Source organism: Cuculus canorus, chromosome 13 (genome assembly GCF_017976375.1).
Source record: "Cuculus canorus isolate bCucCan1 chromosome 13, bCucCan1.pri, whole genome shotgun sequence".
In the NCBI taxonomy this organism is placed as follows: Eukaryota; Metazoa; Chordata; class Aves; order Cuculiformes; family Cuculidae; genus Cuculus; species Cuculus canorus.
Genome location: NC_071413.1, coordinates 3,852,171 through 3,869,568, shown reverse-complemented (window position 1 = coordinate 3,869,568; position 17,398 = coordinate 3,852,171). Strand labels below are relative to the sequence as shown.

General features: G+C 46.1%; 2 protein-coding genes and 1 long non-coding RNA gene across 5 annotated transcripts in view; 1 reads left to right on the top strand and 2 right to left on the bottom strand.

The window, feature by feature from the left end:
- LOC128853466 (uncharacterized) overlaps window positions 1–6,401 on the bottom strand; it is an 82,484-nt gene extending 76,083 nt beyond the window's left edge. Inside the window, exon 1 of the long non-coding RNA XR_008451997.1 lies at window positions 5,382–6,401. This is a non-coding gene — a long non-coding RNA (uncharacterized LOC128853466). The remainder of the gene's footprint in view (window positions 1–5,381) is intronic.
- A 149-nt stretch (window positions 6,402–6,550) lies between these two features.
- Window positions 6,551–13,963, top strand: PSMD7 (proteasome 26S subunit, non-ATPase 7). Its single transcript, XM_054078427.1, has 7 exons — window positions 6,551–6,735; window positions 8,298–8,389; window positions 9,643–9,735; window positions 10,816–10,913; window positions 11,208–11,288; window positions 12,768–12,859; window positions 13,510–13,963. The coding sequence occupies exons 1-7, from the start codon at window positions 6,662–6,664 to the stop codon at window positions 13,940–13,942; spliced, it is 963 nt and encodes a 320-aa protein (XP_053934402.1). The 5' UTR covers window positions 6,551–6,661; the 3' UTR covers window positions 13,943–13,963.
- A 40-nt stretch (window positions 13,964–14,003) lies between these two features.
- Window positions 14,004–17,398, bottom strand: part of WWP2 (WW domain containing E3 ubiquitin protein ligase 2) — a 44,539-nt gene continuing 41,144 nt past the window's right edge. For 2 of the 3 annotated variants that reach the window (XM_054078406.1, XM_054078404.1), the window contains exon 24: window positions 14,004–17,157. In XM_054078406.1, coding sequence (XP_053934381.1) covers window positions 17,058–17,157 — 100 coding nt within the window. In that variant the 3' untranslated portion in view covers window positions 14,004–17,057. The remainder of the gene's footprint in view (window positions 17,158–17,398) is intronic. The other variant, XM_054078405.1, reaches the window with a different exon arrangement.

The following is a 17,398-nucleotide window of genomic DNA, read 5'->3' as shown; positions in this document are numbered from 1 at the left end:
GCCCAAAACACCTCCCAGGCCTATCCATCACACTTTGCGTAGCTTGAGGACAAATGGGCACTGCGGCAGCACCACTGTAGTTGTACAGGCACCACAGCACAGTGCTGGTTTAAATATGAACAAGGTTTAATGCCTCTGATCTTTTTCAGACTCAATCTTCCACAAGTTACGACAGCAGCCCAGTTGGAGCCAAAACATCAACAGCAACTTCACAAAGTTCTATATTTGCAATTAAAGATTATTATATTAAAAATTATATTGACAAGTACTTTTTGCAAGTCCTTTCTCCTATCTCTGTTTCACAGGTGACTGTGCCACAACACTGCACAGCTGAGCATAACTGGGCTTCATAGAGCTCTAGCAAAGGACTGGTGAAAGCAGCAATGCGTCTCTTTCCCAGGAAGAGGCTGTAGGTGGCAGCATTTTTATACGGGAAAAACAGAATTCACTTTTTTCAGTATTCAAGTTGTAGTCAGATCCTGAGCCCCTTGCTCACATGCAGGGATATTTACTCTTGCAATCAGTTCCTCCCAAACAGCTATGTCAGCTAATGAAGTGTACATACAAGCCATCAATATTTTGGCCTAGACAAAAAGCTAAAACTTTTCTGTCCACTAACATTAAAGAACAGCACTCAGTCACTCAAATACAAATTTAGAAACAGATTAAGCAACTGAAGCCTGCAGAATAGCACTATGCCCTAGGAATGTGGCTCTTTATTTTAAACAGTGTATTTTTACTACTTCCTAACCAGAATTATTTCAGCTTTGCAGAGAGGTATATAATCACTTAAAAATACCCCACACACCACACCCATCTCTAGTTTTAAAAGCACTATTAAAAATTCATACAAGAATTAGCACTGGACAAAAGTTAGCGAACAAACCAAAGTTAAAAGCAAGTTTCTTTCTTTCAGTCTGTTGTTCCAGATGCATCATCAGCATCTGCATGTTAGCAATTTTTCATTATTTATAAATGTACTGCAGGAACACAGCCAAACTACAAGCCAAGAAGTCCAACACACACATTTTTAAAAACAGGGAATGTGTCTTGGTTATAGAACAAAAGAACTCATTTTATCACTTGGCTTTACAGCTTGAGAAAATGGCTCCTGGTGTGCTGAACTCCATGATAAATGTGCCCCCTCTAGATCTTTATTGCCCCTGTAAATCAAAGGACTGACAGCAGTTAATAAGAAAGCTTTTGAGTGGTTTTGAAGTTTTGCTTTGTACAAATAAAATCTCATATTAAAGAATTTGCTAGTCCTCAAGGTGTGGAAAAATAAGTTTGACCAGAACCTGTTGTGCATTCTTTTATTAACTGTTTGTTTCCACTATTTAAAAAAAATCACTTTGTAGCAAGGGCACCAGAATAAAATAAGCAAATCTCTCTGTATCGAGATATAAAAATTAAAGTCAGTGACTTAGTTATTGAAAAAAAAAAACAGTTAAAATCTTCCTGACATTTATATAACCTGTGATGTTTGAACAGGGCAACCAAATCAGAAGTGTTCAATATAAGACATGAAGGATTCTTCAATAATTTTACATTACATGTTGACAATACTTCTACAAACTGTTTTTAACTGAAGAAAGCAATGTTTCTATATCAAAATTCCATGGTTGCACTGTTGTAGGGCAGATAGGATTATCTGAGTCACCAGCTATCCCACAGGTATGGACAAAAGTTTTTTAAATCCATTGGCAGAAACTGCAGCAATATTCACAGATGGCCAAATTACAGTAAGTACCATGAGTTCTGTTTCTATACTTACCTTTGGGTCAAGCAACAGCACCCGACACGGAAACAGAGCAATAAACTACTACAACACAAATATTCAAAGATTGTACCATAAAGTGAACGGATCCATTTATAATTACAGATTTAAAAGTTAAAAGATTACATTCTAGAAAAGACATTTGCAAAACAATGGTTATTTGGAGGCCTTCAGAAGCAAACTGCAGTTTGGACGAGGACCCTCTTTATGGCATCATCCGTTGAGTACAGTGTCAACCAGCATTAAAGAAGCATATTAATAAGTGTCATTTAGGATTAGGATCCAAAGTATCAAGCATCAGTATTTCCCAGCTGCATGGATCTAGTGTAGCCACAGTCCCAAGGATGTCACTTATCACTAGCGGACACCAGAAAGTTACACAGAAACAGCAAATCAGAGTGAAGTGTTACCACCTTCTGCATGATTTACCCTCCTCCCTCACTCCCAGCCTGCCCAGCCCACAGCCCGCCATCTGCTTGCTTATGCAATCTTCCTTCACGCACTCTGCCCTTTGGGCATGTAGAGGACCCTCTTTATCTGGAAGAGACTCCACAACAGGGATCATCAAACATTTCTTCCCAAGGAGAGGCTACTAAGCAGCAAACAGCAGTTCCTTCTCAGACAAGATGGAAAAACACACATTGAGAGCTATACACAAAGCAGGCAGTAAGGCTGGAGGGCGTAGCCTACCACACAGCCATCCAGGGCTCAGACCATGGGCTCGATAAACCGAGGATGTTAACTGTGCCATGCCAGTATTTTCATTTACAGCACTGTTATGTTTCTAACTCTCATCATGGGAAAGAACACCTTGAAATACAAATTGAATGCACTCAGTAAATGTATGCTTTCCCTCGTCTGTGGATAAGTAGACTCTTCTGCGGTTCTGTCAACAGAATTACCTCCATTTATTTTTCCCCCTATTACAAATTTCCATCGATGACACCCCCCCCCAATATTGACAGATTGAAAGGAGAAGGCAAGTGATAAGGCCACTAAAAGTGTCCCTCGGCTGTGTTATTGCAGTTTTGTAGGCCAGCATTAGCTAAACTAGAAAACAGCTGGCAAGCAGGGACTCCACAAAGCCATGCTTGATGGCTGCCCAGAGAACACACCACCGATCTAATAAAGATCCAGGCCCAAACATGACACTGGACATGTCACAGAAATAAAACCAAGTTTCTGAAACATCTAATTACATTACACAATTTAAAGACAAACACCAATTCCTGACTGGAGGTCCAACATTTCTGAAGTAGAACTGTGATCCTCAGGGCTGAAAAAGAAATCAGGACATGACAAAAGGTGTAGAAGATACTCAGAATCTGGGTACCAACAGTTTTCTCCCTGCTGCTTCACAGCAGCCAACCGTGGCAGATCTTGGCTTAGAAAAGGCTACAAAGACATCCTTCTGTGCCACCAGTAAGTATACCTTACACCTGAAGAGAGTTTACAACACCTAACAGATCAAAAAGAAGACAGTAATGGCAAAAAGTGAATTCAGAATGAAGTTACAGGTGGTACCATTCAAGACAGTGTTCACTTTCTGCAAACGGCCATTCTTTTAAAGTGCAGTCATAACAGGTACTACAAGAACGGAGAGCAGCTCAGATACAGCACATGCCCATCTCCGCAGACAGGTCAGTGCTTCTTTGCTGCAAGGTTATCAAGACCATTCTTAAATGAAGACCAGAGGTTGGTTTAACATTTATAATCATTAATTTGATTTTTTAAACTACTTTTCAATACAAATTATTCTTAAACCTCTGAAAACAGTTGTGTAAGTTTTGGGTGTTGTTTCTGGTTTTTTAACAGAGTAGAAGCCCAACAATTAATGATGGAATCACATGTTCCATTTAAAGAATAAAACGCAGCTCACTCCCTCCCCATTTTCAGATCAGCTGCCAGGTGCTCGCATACTGCAGAATCTCTCTAAACTTGGAGTTTCAGCTCAGCAATCCTGAGCCAAATCATATATAAGTATTGATGTTTGCCACTCTACAGTTAAATTACATCAAGCATCAATGCAATCAACTCATTAGCTGTTTTTTATTGAGCACCAACATTCATTACTTACTTTTCAATTCTTTGATTAAGCAACATATTGCCTGTATTCCCAGTCTGCACCTACCAGCTGATTAGCTCAATAATACTGATAATCTTCTCAAGTCAAAAGAGCTGGGAAGGGAAGTAACTGAAATCCCTATGAGCCGACTCAATTTACTCCTTTTGTGTATAACATCAATACACTAAACTACGAGCAATACAATCCAGCAAATGAAACTTCAAATGTGCTAAGTTAGAGACTAATTTTAACAAAAAGTCACAGCAGGTCATTAAAATGCCCCTTAATTGTCTCTAGATCAGACTCCCTTATCCTCCCACAACCTTCCTGGCATGCTGGGATTTTAAATCTCTTCTGACTGATGTAAGAACCAAGAACAGAATTGAAGCATGATTGTCACATATGGAGTCTGAATGTCAAAGGTCAAAACAGCTTACTGGTATGCTGGCCCACTGCTCCAAATTTTATATCTCTTCTGTCCCTTGGTTATTGCCTGACATGATTTAACAACTGTAATTCCTTATTTAACGATGTCAAAGGTTTTTAGGAAATTGACTGTATTTCACCAACGATATATTTCTTCTTGATTACAGAGTGGTTAAAATGATTTTAAACCACGACAGCAAAATAAAGCAGTAATAAAATCAATAAAAGGTGCTTAAAACATTCCTTCTATTAGGTAATGGCATTTAAAATATCCGTAGCTTGTAATGGCACTTAGGATATGCCCAAAAATCAATGAGCTAAATTACTTATTGAACTAGTTAATTTGAACATCGAGTTTTATACGTATATTGATAAAACAAGCTACAAGAATGCTGACTATATTTGAATTTCACGGTCAGATGTCTCCCTCTGCTGGAAAAAAAAAAAACAACAAACCTCTAAAAACTCGACCAGGCACTTCTTTTTCTAAAAGCGCTAAAACATGTAACGCCTAAAAAACTCCACGAGAGGTCTCTCATTCTCGTAGAGTTTGTAAAGCCATGCTGCTTTTGCTGAGATCTGCTAAGCATTAAAAGAAGACAGCAACACAAAACCTTAGATTTCACCCAGAATATCGCCACGTGGTGAGACCTCAGACATATGCAAAAAAACACATAACATGGAAAAAGTTTAGAAAGTAAGGGATACCATAATGCTTTAAAACCAGTGAGAATATCCTTAAGAATTTTTCTTATACTTTTCATGCTAATAACTCCTCCATAGTAGATTCAGGAATAATAAGACACAGGTTCAATTTTCTTATTAGCAGTAAAATATAAAACACAAGCTCTGTATCTACCAGTTCCTACTCTTGAGGTGCAAAAACCCTTCTACAAAGACCAGCCTAAGCACCCAGCTTACTTCAGAGTCTGTTGCTCCTTTACATGGAGGAAATCTCTATTTCAAAGAGGAAAAATCATTTACAAAATGAGACTGACGGATGTTGGGTTTTCCTACAAAACCAAAGTACCCTAAGACAGGAGAAAGCAAGCACTAATAGAGATTTCTGCTTATTTACGCAGACTTTTATGATTGTGGTAACTATGGGGTTACCTGAAGCTCTGAAGTGAGAGCCAGAGTGATGGATTTTCCCAGCTGAGGCTGCAGCAATGACTGAAGTTGCCAAGATGGACGCTGAAGTTGAGGAGGCCGGGATACCACTTTCTACATGCTATTAGCACTTTCGGTCTCCATCAGGATGAAAAGACAGCACTCCTGCATTTCAAACCTTCTGTCTAGCGGTAACAGTGAATACCACATCGCTGTGAGGTTGCTCTCTTATTTTTTGAACAGTCATGGCGATTAGTAGAGGTTCCTGATAACTGGAAAAGGGCAAATGCTACACATCTTCCAGATGAGCACCAACGGGAGGGCTGGCCAGCCCCTGACCCTCCTTCCCCAGACAGGTTATGGGACAAACGTTCCTGGAGGTATTGAATCAGGAGGTGGAGAGGGGCTACTCACCTCCCTTCAACCCTGCTGACAGGAATTCCAGGTTGAAAGGGACCTCAGGGATCATCTGCTCCAGCCTTTTTTGGTGATGCATAGTTTAAATGAGATGGCCCAGCACCTCATCAAGCTGAGCCTCACCCGTCCAGTATAGAGGAATCAACCACTTCCCTGGGGAGCCTGAAAACAGAAGGCTCCAGGAGGACCTTAGAGCAGCTCCCAGCACTGAAAGGGGCTGCAGGAAAGCTGGGGAGGGGCTTATTACAAGGGCAAGGAGTAAAAGGACAACAGGGAATGGCTTTAAATTAGTTGGGGGAATATTTAGATTGAATATGAGGAAGAAATTCTCCACTATGAGGGTGGTGAGGCCCTGGCCCAGGTTGCCCATGGAAGCTATGGCTACCCCATCCCTGGAGGTGTTCAAAGCCAGGTTGGATGGGGCCCTGATCCAGTGCGAGGTGTCTCCACTCATAGCAGGGAGTGGAACTGGATGGGCTTGGAGGTCCCTTCGAACCCAAGTACCGGGAGGCCCCTGAACTCCACCCTGAGCGAGGGCGGCCCACCCTCACCGGAGAGACGCGACTGCCCCAAGATGGCGGCGGCAGCGCCTCAGGCCCCGCGACCTCTCCAAGATGGCGCCCTGGCTCCGGCGACCTCTTCAAGATGGCGCCTACACCCTCTCCAAGATGGCGGCGGTGCCGCCTCCTTTCCTTCCCGCCACCTCTCTAAGATGGCGCCCTGAGGACGACAGCGACCTCTCCAAGATGTCGGCGCCGCCCCGCCCCGCGCGCGGGGCAGGCTGGGAGCGGCGCGGCGCGGGCCTGGTGCGGGCGGTGCGGGCCGGGCTGGCGGCGGAGCGGCAGCAGCGGGGCCGGGCGGGCGCCATGCCGGAGCTGGCGGTGGACCGGGTGGTGGTGCACCCGCTGGTGCTGCTCAGCGTCGTCGATCACTTCAACAGGTGGGGGCGGGCGCGCGGGCGAGGCGCTGAGTCACGGGCCGGGCCGGGCGCCGCAGCCCCGCGGGCGCTCCATGGCGGTGCGGGTTTTCGGAGCCGCCGAGCGCTGGGAGACGGAAACACAGAGTGGCCTGAGCTGGGGGGACCCGCGGGGGTCGCAGAGGGGGTGGGTGGAAGGGACCCCAAAGCTCGTCCAGTCCCACTCCCCACGGGCAGGGACACCTGGATCCGGTTTCCCCAAGCCCCGTCCAAGCTGGCCTCGAGCACCTCCAGGGTTGGGGCAGCCAGGGCTTCCCCACCCTCACAGCAAAACATTTCCTCCTTATGTCTAATCTAACTCTTCCCCCTCCCGATTTAAAGCTATTCCCCCTCGTCCTGTCACTCGGTGCCCTTGTAAAAAGCCCCTCCCCAGCTTTCCCGGAGCCCCTTCCAGCACTGGAAGCTGCTCTAAGGTCTCCCCAGAGCTTTCTCTTCTCCAGGCTGAACAACCCCAACTCTCTCAGCCTGTCCTCAGAGCAGAGGCACTCCAGCCCTCGCATCATCTTTGTAGCCTTCTCTGGACCCGTTCCAACAGCTCCATGTCCTTCTTATGCCAGGGATTCCAGAACTGGACACAGGGCTTCAGATGGGGATCATAGAGTCCAATTCCTGTCCCCGCACAGGGCAACCCCAGCATTCACACCGTCAAAAGATGTTGTCCAAACACTTCTGGAATATTGTCAGGCTCAACACCCTGACTGCTTCCCTGGGAGCCGTTCCAGTGCTCCTCCACACTCTGGGTGAAAAACCTTTTCCCTACGTCCAACCTAACCATCCCCTCTTACATTTTCCTGCCATTCCCTCAGCTCCTATCACTGGTCACCACAGAGAAGAGATCAGTGCCTGCTCCTTCCCTTGTGAGGAAGCTGTAACCTACAACGAGGTCTCCCCTTAGTCTCCTCCAGGCTGAATAGACCAAGCGACTTCAGCTGCTCCTCATACGACTTCCCCTCTAGACCCTTCGCCAGCTTTGTAGTCCCTCCTGCTCCCTAAAACACTGCAAGGGGAGCAGGGCTCGTTCTGAAGGGGATACAGCACCTCCCTTTAAATACCTGATGTCATTTGTACCTCATTTAACTTAATTGTGCCACCTTACAAGCAGTTTTAGTGTTAAAAAAAAAAACAACCAAAAAAACACGTCATACTGCAAACAAGCTCGCTATTGGGAAAGCAAATTGTGGGTGGCACCAAACAGTCCAAGAGCTTACTCACTGTTTTATAGCCCATTGTCCTGTGGGGAGAGGCGGCAGCGGGGCTTATTTGGGGTCACATTCCCCCTCCTGAGCTGCATCGTACCACAAGAGTCCTTGTTCTGCATTGCTTTATTACCAAGTTTGATTCTGAGGGCACCACGACGCCTGGATGTGAATTAGCAATCGGTAGTAGAACAATCATAACAACTCTTCTTCTGTTGCGACACACATACTGTTTAACTTGAAAAAAATACATGAACCCAGTTGTCTGCTGTAACCTGCTTTCCCGAATCAGGCTTTTTGTTGTAGGAGCTGACAGTCTTTTCCATTTAGAATAGGAAAAGTTGGAAACCAGAAACGTGTTGTCGGTGTGCTGCTGGGCTCCTGGCAGAAGAAAATACTAGATGTGTCCAACAGTTTTGCAGGTGAGTTTGGGTGTCCTGTCCTTGTTCAACCCTATTGAATTATTTAATAGCTGAATTGCATTTGGTTTTTTTTAAGCCACCCTGACAAGAGTACAGATTGTTCCCTAGATCTAACATTAAATGCTAACTGCTGTCAAAAATACACCTATTCCAGCCAGTCCTGTGCCACAGCTTCCCTGTAATATTGTGCAATGTGGAATGTTTTGGATGTAAACCTCTTTTAAAACGCTGGTGAATGTTTTGCTGCAGTAGACCCACTGACCTCTGCTGAGTGATCAGTGTCTCAGCGTGTCGTACAGAAATCACAGCTGTCGGTGCTGATGTGGCTGTTACCAACTTGTGTAAAGAGTTGTGTATTTTAGCTTTACTTCTCTTCCTTAGATTTTGTCCAATTAAATACTGGTTTGTTTCTTACATATATTGTTCATAGTTTTGAAATAGTTTCCTCTTAAATAATAAAAGTAGTTCTTGAATGCATGGCTTTTGCTGACCCATTTGTGTTAGTTAGATCATTTCCTTCCCAGTGGGGCTACTCTGTGACAAAGCAAAATTGTCTCAGTTTATATATGGACTTTAACAGTTTATTTGGAGTTTTCCCAAGTGTAGACTACTTTTTTTCCAATTTTTTCCATTGGAGTTGAAAAGAGGTTTTTTTGGTCTTTTTGACAGCTTTTCGGCTATGAAGCTTTTATGATACATGTAAATTAAAGGACTGAGGCCAATCTGTGTTCTCAGAACTGAGCCTGTGTACCTGCTGACTGACAAAATAACTAGTCATTTACTCAAGGGCAAATAGTCCTTAAAGTGCCTCGTGATGTTCTGGTGGTACATAAAAGCAGTGATGACGTGTTATACACTGAAAAATTTTTCTCTAAGTAGACTGCTGTTGATCAACACACTATAAAGCCTGCTGGGACACTCAGTTTATCGTATCAAATACCTGTGCACACTATTGAGGCACTTTTGTCTGTGGGAGGATTTCTCTCTGATGTAGGATAGCGTCCCACTGAGGATAACCCTCAGAACACTTTGCATTTCATTCCTTAGTTCTGAACTGTTAGTCATTATGAGGCGGCCTCTGCCTGAGAGAATTGACAGGCACGGCAGGTTAGCTTGTGCAGTGTAGTGTAGCAGGAGCTGATTAAAACCTACTCCCCTTTGGCAGCCAAAGATATCCTAAAACAGTATTTCTTCAAACATTTTCATTCTGGAAGTTGAATTCTTAAATATTTATACTTTTGTTTTATTCCCAGTACCTTTTGATGAGGATGACAAGGATGATACTGTGTGGTTCCTAGACCATGACTATCTGGAGAATATGTATGGGATGTTTAAGAAGGTCAACGGTAAGTTGAAGTCTTCTTGTGGTCAGGAATACGCTCCTAGAACCTTTCAAGACTCTGTATGGGGAAGTGCATTCTTAGTAAGGTAGAGAGTTAATTGCTCACATAAGAATCATAGAATCATGGAATAATTTGGGTCAGAAGAGACCTTAAAGATCACCTTGTTCCAATCCCTCTGCCATGGGCAGGGACACTTCCCACTGGATCAAGTTGCTCAAAGCCCATCCAACCTGGCCTTGAACACCTCCAGGGATGGGGCAGCCATGACTTCTCTGGGCAACCTGGGCCAGGGCCTCCCCACCCTCACAGGAAAAAATAAGAAGCCACTCCGTGCTAGTTCCTTGCATGGCTTCACTTCTGCTGATGGTTTTCCATAAGTTAATTTGTGCAAGTATTTTGTGTTCTTAACACATTAATTTATAAATCACTAGTTTACCCAAGTCTCCCGACAGCTTTGTATCTTCCAAAGAATTTGGATTTCATTCATGCCGTTATTTCTGAAGAATTTCAAACTTTCCTCTGTGTAACCCATTCTACACCGATGTGCCCTGAAATTAGTTTTTTATGAACATAAACATTACAAATTCACATTTTAAGTAGTTATTCTCCTGGGTTTTCAACACTGCTTTAAGAAGTGTCTTCACTGCACAGTTTGAGAGTTTAGAGCTGAATGTTTGGTCATAACTTCAGCGTTCTTAGCCCTGGGAACTGTTGTCATTCTCATGCTACCGTTTGCATCTCTAGAGTTTTTGTATTCTCAGCTGTCAGAGTTTCACACTGTCATATCCTGGTATCTGCCAAACTGATGAAATATGAAAAACAGTCCACTTTAGTCAAGAACCTAGGAGTAAAGTTATATACTTGATTAGTAATCTACAACAAATAGGCACAATCAGTAAGCTGTCTTTGTCACTAGCCATGTCATTGTCACTGCCTACTGTGATTCATTTCCCCCTACTTTACACTCGTTCCTACACAGATCAGGTTTTCAACCTTCATTTGCTAATTCAGTCTCTGCCTAAATCTTTTTGCTGTTGTTTTACTACGTGATTCTGATTTCGAATCCTTTCTTGTTTTGCTCAGCTAGAGAAAGAATAGTCGGTTGGTACCACACAGGCCCTAAACTGCACAAGAACGACATCGCCATCAATGAACTGATGAAAAGATACTGTCCTAACTCTGTAAGTGTGGCACTTCCCACCCTTCTTCCCCATCTTTTCCCAAATGGTGGTTCTGGGAACCCTTGGCCCTTACCTTCGTTACTGGTGATACAGCACGTTTACCTGGTAGCTGTAAAGTGACTGAGGAACTTGGATCAGTCTTTTGAAACAGCTGGATGTCTTTTCTCAGTGCCTGAAGTTAACCCCCTCTGAGCAGCCCGTGTACCATTGCTGTGGGCTGGAGAGCCAGCTTGGATATTTCTGTGTAGTCTTTCCATGAAAACTGGTTTTCTGAAACGTTTGCTTTTCCCTAAGGTGTTGGTGATTATTGATGTGAAGCCTAAGGACCTGGGGCTGCCCACAGAAGCTTATATTTCGGTTGAAGAAGTTCACGATGTAAGTATTTAACATGTGTCTCTGTGTTTTCCTAGGAAAAGGGTTTCCATTAGAATATGGCTGTTAGGATTGCCTTATTTTCTGAAGGATACACATCCGGTGGCATCCTTCAGAAAATCCCGTATTTTATAATCCAGAGGGGATGTTGTACTCGCTAGTGAGGGCCTGTGTCTGGCAGCCAAAATCTGCTGAAAGTAGGGGTTAAATTCCAGTTGTAATCCAAGCATTTGTAACTAAAGCTTTCACCCACCAGTACTTTTGGAAGAAAAGCACTAAGGAATTCTACAGCTCCAGCTGGCTGTATGATTTAAATGCTTCTTCCCTGTTTCTGTCATGTCCGTGGCCATGAAGAAGGTCACAGAGAGGAGCACTCTTCAGATGTCACTTTTACATTGTCAGCCAGTTTTCGGAGGTGTTTGGAGTATTGCTGCTTATTCGTTTGTGTAGTCCCAGTGCTGAGTAGGTAGGTCTTGGGTGAGCAACACTGACTAATGGCTTGCAACACCATGCAGACAAACAACCTCCAGGAGTTAGTCAGCTTTAGCTGTTCATCTACAATCGTTTGATTTAAATTACATTTTGGGTGTGTATAAAAAAGTTTCATCCCTTTGCCCTCACTATGGAGGAGAAGCTGCTCCCTGTATTGTAGACCTTGTATCTGCAGGATTTGTTCTTAGTTTTGTGAATGCACAACAGCCCCAGTGGTCCTCTCTGTTTACAGCTCTACACTGGTCCAGGTAATGGTTTTGACATCACATGGGTAAAACTCATCCTCAGAAATTCAGCCTGGGCATCTTTTAAATGTTTTCCTTAATCACCCATGCATAGATTGTAATTTTAGTGTGATTGCTCCATATTAGTCTTTATTTTCTGGATCTGCCTACATGCTTCTAACTGGCTGAAAGCAAGTATCAGGATGGCAAAAGGTATCCCAAAATGTAGTAAGCTCGTATTGGGAAAGAAATATTTATGATATTTAGTGAGGCTCTCTATTCTATCCACCAGTGCATAGGCTGGCAAAATACATTCATTGAAAATTACACAGAGCACAAGAAAAAAGACATTGGTACCAACCCTGGGCTCGTGACATTGGTAGCAGTAATTAAAGCAAGAAAAGAAATCCAATTAGAGTCTTTGATTTCTTGTGGACTGTGTGTAGGTACTTTGCTAGTTCCATTAATACACTTTCTCTACTATGAAGTTCTGTGGTTTAAAAGGCATTGTGTTTCATTTACAAACTCCCCACTTGGCTGTGTACTCCAGGCCCCTGATACGCTGCTTTGCCGCAGTTTGCCCCATTGCCTCCTCCCGGTCCTGTCATGCAAACAGGCATCAGTTAATCTTACGCTGCGATGCTGTGTGAGCTGCCCCACTCTTTGGGTGTCAGACACCTGTACGGGCTCGCTGGCTGCGCTTTGGTTCCTGCACTCGGCCCTGGCCTCGGTCTGAGCGTGTCTCCTATGTCCTTGCACCTCGCAGGATGGCACTCCAACCTCCAAGACGTTTGAGCATGTGACTAGTGAGATCGGAGCAGAAGAGGCAGAGGAAGTTGGTGTTGAACACTTGCTACGGTAAGCGTCTTGAACATGAAAGCGTTCCTATGAGACTCACACAGCAGTGACGCGATCCATCTGGCATCTCCCAGTGCCAGCTTCCTGGAGGAAACGTGCTACTTAACTGTTAAGAGCGTACTCATTTAGCAGTCTTGCCTGGCATGTTCCCTCCTTGCTAGGGATGTGTAACTGCCCACTGAAACTCCATCAGATGATGAAAACTACATTTTCTGTCTATCAAAGTGGAGAATACTGCAGCATTTGGAAGCGTCTCCAGCTGCTGCGTCCCTCGCAGAGCGGGGACTGCGTGGGGGTGTGGCTGCTGGGGCTCTCCAGTCAAAAACCAGAGCAGTCATCCTGTACAAACCGTGCCACCCTCTCACCAGTCAGAAGTCCTGTCGTTCATTTCTCTCTCTCTAACTGGTGTTACAAATAGTATTCCAAATATTAACAGGGTACTGGCAAGAAACTATTGTAGATACACTTTGTAACCTGCATCAGTTTGTTTTCATTCTTTGACTTGAAGCATTAATGTCAATTGTACCTCAGCTGTGCTTCAAACTGCTTTTCTTTTTAAGCTGGAGAGACCTCTTACGTGAGTATGCCACTTCCTATGAGAATGAAAAGTTATGTTCTAATGCCGATTCTTTGTGTTGTGGATGTTTCAGAGATATCAAGGATACAACGGTGGGCACTCTGTCCCAGCGGATCACGAATCAGGTCCATGGCTTGAAGGGACTGAACTCCAAGCTTCTGGACATCAGGAGCTACCTAGAGAAAGTAGCCATGGGCAAACTCCCAATCAATCACCAGATCATCTACCACCTTCAAGATGTCTTCAACCTGCTACCGGATGTCAACCTGCAAGAGTTTGTCAAGGCCTTCTATCTGAAGACCAACGACCAGATGGTGGTAGTTTACCTGGCTTCTCTTATCCGTTCTGTGGTTGCCCTGCACAACCTCATCAACAACAAGATTGCCAACAGGGATGCAGAGAAGAAAGAAGGACAAGAAAAAGAAGAAAGTAAAAAGGAGAGAAAAGATGAGAAGGACAAGGAGAAGAGCGATGTCAAGAAAGACGAGAAAAAGGAGAAAAAGTAAAATGTGTAGTTTTTTTATTTGTAAATTAAAAATCTTGTAAACTAAATCACTTTGATGCTGGGTTCTTTTCTCTTGTTGAAATGGTCGGTGCTCTGCTTTCTTCTACTTTGACACCTGCTTTTTGTGTTCATTGGAATGTGTCTGGATAGATCTTCTCCAGCTGGCACTTGGCACAACAGGCAGACAGTTGCTGTAGGGCGGGCCTGGCAATTTGGGCTCAGCGCTGGACAGGGAAGGGGTAAAAAAGCCAGGGGGATATCTTTTTTATTTATTTTAAGTGCTGCACTGGTCCATCCCCCAGTGTACCTTCAAGGGGAGTGTTAGACCAACAGCTGAGGATTTCAACCACTTGCTGTGCCAGCCTTTGTTCTTGGTACTTATCTCCTGCCACTGTTCACTGCTGGGCAACAGCCGATTTATCAGCATCGGTTCATTTCTGAGCTGAGGAGGAGGCGCTGAGTTGGGAAGCACCACTGAGAGGTGCAAAGAGGCTGTTGCTGCTGCTGCTGGATCACTCTTAGCACTCTACTTTGTGCTAAGCCATTGTCATTTTCTTTCTCCTATCCTTTCTAGCTGGCCAGTGAGGAGATCGGGCTTAACTGTTTTGTTACCTGACACTTAAAATTTAAGTAGATTAAAAACAATATTCCTGACTCATGGGTAGCTTTGCAGGGGTGGAAACATAGGGGAGAGAGAGACATGAGATGCTGCTCTGGTGAGGAATGAAGGTCGTGCACAGTGCTGCCACACTGAGGAACATCTTCCCTTCCTCCTGTAAGACGCGTGGTCACTGCTGTATTCTGCTTACTGTGTGCCTAGGTATTATAATTTTTCAGGAGCAATTCCTTGCAAATTAGCCAATTCCATGCAACAAACATCTGTGTATTTAATCTGGTTCCTGTTTATACAGTCCCCAGGCACCTTGTGGCCTGTCAGTATAGCGCAGGTGGCACGTTGCTGCTGTCACGGCTTCCACAGCTCTGTGCCAGTGAAGGAACCGGCTTGGCTGCCTGCCTGGGGAGGTGCGTGGGCTGCTGGCTCTGCCCAGAGCATGCTGGAGCCCCTGTTTGCTCGTTCTTTATGCTGAAAACTGTTACGGTAGCACCAAAACACGCCTCAGCAGAGCACAGCGGTGGTATCACACCAGCAAAGTCTCCTTTACACAAAGTCACCAGAGCCACCACAGTTGGAACCCACTGTCCCATCCCACATCACTGTCCTACACCAGGATGACAGGGAAAGGCCATGCAAGCCTCTGGCCTCCTGGGCCAAAGGGACAGGGTGGCTGTGGGCTGCAGCATCTCATAGGGGATGGGACAGGAGGGGACGTGCCCCTCCCGGGCACAAACCAACACCAATGCCCCTGCTATCCTGTCGGCCAAGGCGTGAGCGGTGCCCAGTGCTCCAGGAGGACGTAAACCGCAGCACCACAGCAGCGCCAGGAGACCGCAAAGTGCCAACTGCCTGCCCACAGCGATTGAAGCATTTCTGCAGGGATTAGGCTGGCACCAGTGGTGCCACACTTGGCAAGGATCTCACACAGTGCGGCACAAGTACAGACTTAAAACCCATCCAACCCAAAAAAACACCCCAAATCCACACAAAGAACCAAGCAGCCAAGGCAGCTGCTGAAAAGCAAAGTCACAGCAAAATTACCAGATGCATGCTGGCCCCTGGCGATATGAATAGCGGGTTTGTTTAGTTCTGCTTATGGTGGAGTTCTTTACCAACACCATCAGCCTATGGCTGATGGCTTCCTCCACCTGATTTTATTCCACCAATGCCACTCTAGCTTTCACACGGTGACACGGGGAGGCAAATCCAGCCCTGGCAAAGCGTCCTGGAGACATTTTTAGCTGAGTGTGATTATAGGTTGGGCGAAAGCAGGCAGGAGCGCTGCTCCCAGCCTGACACTCCTGCGCAGTGTGGTCAGGGAAAAAAGAGGTATTATTGACGATGCTGCTGCCGAGTTCTGGGCGCCCACCACAGCCCTTCAGCCCCAGGGGCTACACGGGGCTGTCCCCCGTGTGACACACCGACCAGGGACACACACCACGGCAGCTGCTTATCCTTTATTGCACAAGAAGTCGGCGTCACTGAGGCAGGATGGTGCAGTACAAAACTATCCGGTTACCAGTCAAAAGCTATTGCGATGTCTTGTATCCACAGACTTCCTTTATGTACAGCTATGTACATCAACGCTCACACGCATCCTCTCCCTGGGGCAGGGGGGGACAGCAACAGAGGTGGCATCCAGGCAAGGGGCAGAGGCCTGATCCTGCCCTCACCCACAGCTCCAGAAGCTCCTGCCACCAGCCTGGCCCGCCACAGAGGAAACAGAGGAAGTTTGGGCTGAACCTACGAACGAAGCAAAGGCCAGATGTGCCCAGAACGCGGTTGGAGCCCCGAGGGCTGTTTGCAGAGCACCAGCTCTGAGCAACACACCACTTAAATAAAACAGCACAGGGGCCACACTCTTTTAAATCGAAACACAATGGACACAGTCAGCCAGACCCTGGGCCTGGGTGACCATGGGTCTGGTGCAGGAAGGGGCCGTCCTGGCCCTTGTGCAGTGCATCAGCCCCGGCATCACCTGGGGGTCCCCTGTTACCTTTGCTGGGTGCAAGACAGGGCCTAAATGCGACCTGAGAGTTGGTTCAAGAGCCATTTCATTTCCTCACCTGCATGTATTAAAACACCATGAAAAGGCAGAAAATACTAAGGGGGTAAATAGCCTGTGCCAAAACCAGATCTCGTGTAACTGCGAGAGGGGACCAGGGAGCCCCGCAAGGCAGCCTGCTGAGGCCCAGGGCTTCGCCCCCCCCCCTCTGTGCCAGCCCACGCCCCTCACAAGCCGAGCAGAGACAGGCTTTTGTGACCACCTCCCCGTAATGCCTCAAATGTGTTTGGGGAGGGAAACATGGACCCATTCCCCCAGAGCTGCATTAGTGCAGATCTCGTACAGAAACAAGAGCAACAGTGTTTTGCAGGTGCCTGCACACCGTCCCACGGAGAGGGCTCGGCACTGGGCTCTGTGGGGCACAGCAGGCAGGACCTTGTGGCCAGCAGCAGCGCTCCAGGGCCCTCCCCACCCCGGGAAAGCACCAAAGCTCCGTCATTCCTGTCCAAATCCTTCTGTCTCCTCAATCGCATAAAGCAGCTTCTCCTTCAGCTGTTCGTAGCTCTTGTAGGGAGGGAGATCCAGACGGTTAAAGCTGGAGAGACAGCAGAGGCTGTGAGTAGCACTGCGAGCCCAGTTCTCCTCCCACAGCAGGGTCCCCTCCGGCCTCAGCCACGCACAGCAGCTATGGCAAAACGCACAGCCCGGAACAGCAGCTATATCCCACAGGAACGTGGGCAGAGGGGACGGAGGGCGCCTGGGGCCCCACACAGCCTCACAGAGACTGCCAGCGGTTGTCCCCATGCGCTCCTGATGAGGCCGAGGAGAAACAACTT